General features: G+C 36.0%; 1 protein-coding gene across 4 annotated transcripts; it reads right to left on the bottom strand.

Annotated features, from left to right (window-relative positions):
* Positions 1-1,770: 1,770 nt before the first annotated feature.
* On the bottom strand, positions 1,771-6,022 carry LOC113864725 (two-component response regulator ARR12). Of its 4 annotated transcripts, none has more exons than XM_027498776.1 (6): positions 5,557-6,022; positions 4,858-5,010; positions 4,090-4,485; positions 3,923-3,999; positions 2,611-3,831; positions 1,776-2,275 (listed from the first exon to the last, which is right to left on the bottom strand). In XM_027498776.1, exons 1-6 carry the CDS (start codon positions 5,684-5,686, stop codon positions 2,204-2,206), a joined length of 2,049 nt encoding a protein of 682 aa, XP_027354577.1. In that variant the 5' UTR covers positions 5,687-6,022; the 3' UTR covers positions 1,776-2,203. The 4 variants fall into 4 exon arrangements, with proteins under 4 accessions (XP_027354578.1, XP_027354577.1, XP_027354576.1 ...); XM_027498775.1 differs by having other exon boundaries at positions 4,858-5,028; positions 5,557-5,823; XM_027498778.1 differs by having other exon boundaries at positions 4,858-5,384; positions 5,557-5,672.
* Positions 6,023-6,519: the final 497 nt, after the last annotated feature.

Raw genomic sequence — 6,519 nt, 5'->3', positions numbered from 1 at the left:
GAGATCTCATCTCCTTTTATGGTTAGCAGATGTAAAGAAATCCAACCCAAGACAATTTGGCTCTATTGGGCAACTCGGATGAACTCACAGCAGTTGGAAGAACGCTATACGAAGTTTTCTAGTGGCTCTATTAGGTACAAGATACAGTGGCGTATCCACCCATCTGGTCCTATATATCCTTTGATTCCTTTTCTATGAGGTGGACCAAGCCAAGATCCATTAGGGAAAGAGATGAAGAGCTCAACTGTGGTTCCTATTGTCTGTTTGAAGCCATTAACAGGGTTTTGGTTTCCCACATCAATGCTATTGTCTCACTCCTCCTGGAGCTTTGTGGGTTTTAATTGTGACTCCTTAGAGACTTGGAAGCGTAAGCACTCAGAGCGGGGAGCCTTTGCCTTTCCAACTAGAGTATATGTGTGGCAAAGAGCTCACAATTGTAATTTATGTAGTACTGTTTGTAATTTATATAAATATAGACTTGTAATTTAGAAATTGACATGAAGCTCTAAAATATTTCCTTATTTGCACTGTAGATACTATATTAAATATATGCTACTCTTCATTGTGCAACTCTTTTAAGAGATCAACATAACTTTTATCCTACACACTTTGCATCATAAAGGAGGAAAGGTAACTAATATTATTGTGTGCAAGTCTTTAAGTAACAACTAACCAATTAGTTGTGTGTAGAACAGTTAAAATATCTAATTTCTTTCTCAAATTGGTTGTGCTCTTATTATTGCTTTATATTTTAAATATAAATTTATTTTCCATTTCACATCGACCACTGATGTTTTCCTCAAACCTCAATGCTAAACTTATTTCTGCTCCATCATTTGACTAGTCATATTTTTATCCATGAATGCTGACTAATGTAATCACGCAAACCACCATTTTTCTTCCCTCGGGTCTGTTTGATTTTGCTAGCAACCCTTTGTTGCTGAAACCCTAAAACAGTGTACGTTGTGAAGAATTGGCACCGCAGTTAAAAAGTAAAAATCTCAGCTTGGCTTTTTATTTGAGACTCTGTAACACTAACCCACTGACCTTTTCTTTATTTGGTTACTTACCGACAAATCATTGATTTATGTCAGTGCTTGTATCTCTTTCTTTAGGAACTGCTTTATCTCTTCAGTAACATCGATGTACACTCCATTAATCTTAAAAGGGTAATTCTTTCTCCTTTTCTATTCAAATTATTTACCTTGTATGGATGACTGGTTTAATTCAAAAGAAAATAAAGACGAGGGATTTAGTTTTTTGAAAGGGGACTTTGACGCCTTCTAGTTTCTTTCAATGTCTTCGTAAAGATACACACATTCGAATGAAACCAGATAAATTTCTTCACGAGACAGTAAAAGTAACTGTAGAGCCAAGAGATGACTTATCATTGGTTTATACCTTATGTCCCACATCCTTACTCAATGCAAGTAGAGTTTCACCGGTTAGTTATAAAAAACAGAACATGTCAGTTAAATCTCTGATATGTGGTTCATTGATCCATGTGATAATAAATTAGTTTTATTAGTAGAGGATCCACTGCAGGTGCTTACTACTGGTATTTTCAGGTGTTGTCTGTGTAGTTAATGGATCCTTTTGGCTTTAACTCATTATCCACTTTGTTGCTTATGTTATTCTGTATCGTGACCTTTATTAAACGTAGCGTACGAATTGAATACCCTTGATCTTGCAATGAATAGTGCGTGATGTTGCATGTATACCCTTGAATACCCTTGAAGTAAGTGGTTATAATTAAAATTAATAATTCAGAATCCAAACACATGTATGTATATATAAAAGTATGTGATGTTGCATGCCACACAAGATTGCATTTATTGCTACAACAACGAGTTACATTAAATGCATACATTTTAGTGGGACAAAGTACTTCCAAGCATAAATGGGGGAATAAGTGTTTATTGTCATCATAGTCATTATAATCTTATTTATGGATCCCTAATAAATTTGCTGGCCAACATATCTACGTAAATTAAACGACGCGATTAATAACTCCATAATGCATGGGTGAACCCGTGGACAACAATGCATTTGTATAAAACAAGAAAAGCCCTTAATGGAAGAAATCTAGAGAAGCTAAACCCTATATAACTACAAGAAGACAAAACTGCTTAAACAATAAACACAACGAAGTGAGACTTGTCATTCTACAAAATTCATCAACGAGGATGGCATGAACCTGTTATCACATAGATACCCCACCAGAGTAATTATCGCAAATGAGGTCTCCATTCAATAATTTCATCCTATCTTGCTCCTGCATGGCATGAACATGGCACTGAATAATGTGTGTGGAAGGAAAATTTAGGGCAGGTGCAAGATAAAACGCACAAAGGATCGATTAACACACATAAAATGCTAGACCATGCGTCTAAGGATAAAGCAATACTTGGTTGAAAATAGAAAACAAAAAAAAACAAAACAAGATGACAGTTTTGTAATTAAAAAAATAGGAAATGAAAATAGAAAAATATTTTCTTAAATCAAACCACCCCTAAGCATGTGAGAACTTGGTGTAGTCAACATGTGAAAAGGAAGTCATACAGACACATTTGTGGGAAAACCATAATTATATTGCACAAATGTTATTACCTGCTTCATCATTGAACTGACCAAGTCTTCCAGTGAACCAAGAGTATTAGAGAAGCAATTTTGTTGAGACTTTTGATGGTTGATGATATTTCCCCGATGTTGTTTCAATGAGGTCTCTTCAGTTGACTCCACAAACTCATCGTGCTTCATTTGTAAGGGATCACAAAAATTGAAGTCCAAGTTTCTCTGTAAGGTTGAGATTGTTGGAGTTTGACCTGCTGGAACAGCAGCACCATTAACTGGAGTCAGTGTGTTTATTGATCCACATATGATATTTGAATGGTAAGTAGCACCCTGATTATGGTCATCCCACCCTTGAAATGGCATATTACTGCTTATATGTGCAGGTCTATTAGTAAAATTCACTCCTTCAGAGTGCATATCTGCCATTGAATCATGGGGTTGCCTAGACATTGAAGTGATGGATGGAACACTTGGATTCCCCCCTTGCAAGGGCAAAGAAGCCGTGTTGTCTGTTGGAGGTATATCTGTCTGTCTAAAACTTTCACTTGGAGGGTAAGTATTTGTCTGGATCACAGATGGCTGCACCGCATTTGACCAATTATCAGTATACCTACCTTGATCCAGCAAAGCCAAAGAAAATTCTGAATGTTGAGGTGCTACTGAAGAAGAATTTTCATATCTCATACCCCCTTGTGTGCCTTGAGGGTGTGGTTCTAATGTCAAAGCATTGTTTGAGATACCGAGATGCGGAGTGTGAGGGCCAGAGGCGGTTATTTTTGGCCGTGGATCAGGGAGTTTATTTGAGATGGGAAAAGTTGTTTTGGCATCAAAAACAGCAGTCAGGTTTTGAACAGACATAACACCCTTATTGTTTTGCATTTGATCAAGCCCTACAGACACTGGCATTCCCTGAACACCATTCTGATTAACAGAAACTATGGCTGACCGGAACTTAAGATGATCATTGGTGGAGTTGTTCAAATTTTGTGATTGACCCAACTGAATCACTCCAGAAGATGGAAATCCATGGACATTCAAACCAGCAGGAGTGTTCAATCTACTAATTATCCCACCAGGTGGAAGGGATCGGAAAGTATTGTTATGGAACTGTCCAGAACCACTCAATGTTTGTAAATGTCCAACTCCACTCACAGAACCCATTCTCAAATATGATGAATCTGCACCCCCTAAGGCCGCCACCATATTAGCCTGTTGGTTGGCCACGCAGCTAATTCTTTTCAAATATAGCCTATATTTCTGCATCCATTTCATAAAGCAGAAAAATTCTGTCAACGAAAGAAAAGGTCTATGTTATACTAAATTAGAGCAAAGAGAACTAGAAAAATGCCTGGAGATGGCTTGCCACGTTCTCCCTCGTAAGCTTTTCAACATTCATCAAATCAAGAATTTTTTTAGGTACAGCCTCTGCCAGCAAAACGATTTGAATAAACTCATGAAGACACTGATAAAAAAATATAACAATTGTTTTATGTTGTAGAAGAGTGAAGAACATACTGTCAATGCCTAGCTGATTAACAGCAGCAACAAACTTGCGGTGCAGCTCCACAGACCAAACTACCCGTGCCTTCTTCTGGGTAGATGGGTCCTCATTGTCATGACCATTCTCCTGCTCCTCATCTTCATCTTCATCCTGATCCTTCCTTTTTTTAGTCATCTTTCCATTTTGATCTGAATTTCCTGCTCCTGCTGACCCTAGTCCATTGCCACTATCAGAAGGTTTGTCAAGGTTGCTGGTTTTGTTTTTCTCCTTTGAATCAAACTTCTTTCTCCTAATCACATGCTGCCAAATATTCTTTAACTCCTCCATTCTCACTGGTTTCAGCAGATAATCGCAGGCTCCATGAGAAATCCCCTTCATCACTAGCTTCGTATCACCATTTGCAGACAACACTGAAATAAAACGTTTTATAACACCAAAGGTTCACCAAACAATCATTGAAGCAGTAATACACAAAGATTTAAAAAAAAAAAAAAATTCCTAAATAGATTTATTTCCGGATCACAGTTTCAAGTTTATCAAAAATCAATTATGAAAGTTAAACAAATCCTTTGGTAGGACTATGACTACAATGATGTCAACATAACAAGCATGAATATTTAAACTAGAATATAAAAAAAAAACTCATTATTTGATACCTAAATATCTTAACTATTTAACTTGACTAATAATTATATCAATAATCAGTAACAGGAATCCAAATGTAGAAATAGTAAGGTTGAACTGCTGAAGATTACATATAGCCATATAAGATCCGCACTTACTTATGACAGGAAGATCCATCTCAAGTCCAACAAGCTCAAGAAGCTTAAATCCATCCATGTCTGGCATGTGCACGTCACTGATTACAAGGTCAAACTTGTCCTTGTTTTCTCTCAACAGCGCCAACGCTGTTCTTGCTTGACTAGTCGTGATTACTGCACTCTCGGCCATAGCTAAGAGAATTATCATTCTGAAAGAGCAAACTAGCACATTGCATACACATCCAGAACACAAAAACAAATGCAGAATGCTCATCTAAGAAAATCACAAATCCTGAAGAAATAGTTAGATCCCACATCGAAAAACAAGCAATAACAGACAAAAAAGAAGCAAAACCAAGAGAATAAATAAACAAGAAAAGACGAAGGGTAAGCTTCAGACTTTTGTAACCTATTACAGAAACTACCACAAGAAGTAGAACAATTCAACCAACATTTCAGAAACAACATAAAACTAAAAACTATGAAGAAAAATGAAAACTCGACAACATATTGGAGTGGGGTTGACCGAAAACCTGAACTGAAAGATCCTACAAACAAAAAATTTCACTAATAGAAGCTCCCCTTGTTAGAAAACATCGAAGAACAACCGAAAAAACATTTTTTTGACACAGAACCTCAAAATAAAAATGAACAAAGTACAAATAAAAACCCCAAATCGAGAATAACAAATAAGGAAGATTCAGAGCAAAAGAAGCAGACCATGATATTGACATCTTCGAAGGAGAGTTTTCAAAACCAAGAGGCAAGTGGGGTCATCGTCGACGGCAAGAACACGCATTCCAATGGGAAACTGGTCACTGGAATCCTCCATTCTATGCTCTACGGTCATTTCTTTCTCTGCATACAAAGGAACTATTGAGAAAGTCTCTGTTCTGTGGAAACCCAGAAGCTATGAAACAGAGGAGGGAGACAGTGGTAGAAAACAAAAAAGAAAAGATTTTTTCTTTGGCGAGGAATCAATAAATATATTTTAGAGTGGAATTTTAGTGAGTGAATGAATAATTGAAAACAATAAATGCAAAGAAGAAGCGAAAAAAGTTGGTGTCTTTTTGTGCCTATCTGTGTGTCAGCGTGCAACAGTAGAACGAGAAAGTGATGGAATCTGTGACTGTATATTTATATAATGTATTCAAACAAAGACCCATTATTATGTCTTCCTATTCATCTTCCAAACTTGTTTAACCATACATATTAAACACTATACTTGCAAGTGCAATGATGATGCAATTATCTTTTATTTTTTATGTCAGTTTGGGTTGAATTTGTTAAATTATGTTATTTCATTTTTTTATAAGATTTACATAAATTTTCTTGAATAAAGAGTTACTTTTAAAAAATCATAATATTAAAAAAGTATAACTATTGACAGTTTATGAGAAAAAAACATTAACCACGCATTACTCAATCTTAATCACCACCTTACAGTCGAGCAAATCTCAAGATTTGTGAGAAAAAATTACGCGTCGTTGTCACGCGCTTAAAGAGAACCGAATCCACTTAGAATATTTTCTCAATTCATGGTCGGTGCTCGGATAGAAACTGACTTTAATTGATCCAGACTTTTTGGCTTTTCCGCATAAATGTATTTTCAATATTATTAATTTGACATAATCTTTGAATTATTTATATATAAACCATTGACCATTTTTAATAATATATCAT

This window comes from Abrus precatorius, unplaced genomic scaffold, assembly GCF_003935025.1.
Source record: "Abrus precatorius isolate BTA unplaced genomic scaffold, Abrus_2018 Scaffold4, whole genome shotgun sequence".
Classification (NCBI taxonomy): Eukaryota; Viridiplantae; Streptophyta; class Magnoliopsida; order Fabales; family Fabaceae; genus Abrus; species Abrus precatorius.
The sequence above is the reverse complement of the archived record's forward strand: the minus strand, read 5'-3'. Positions and strand labels throughout refer to the sequence as shown.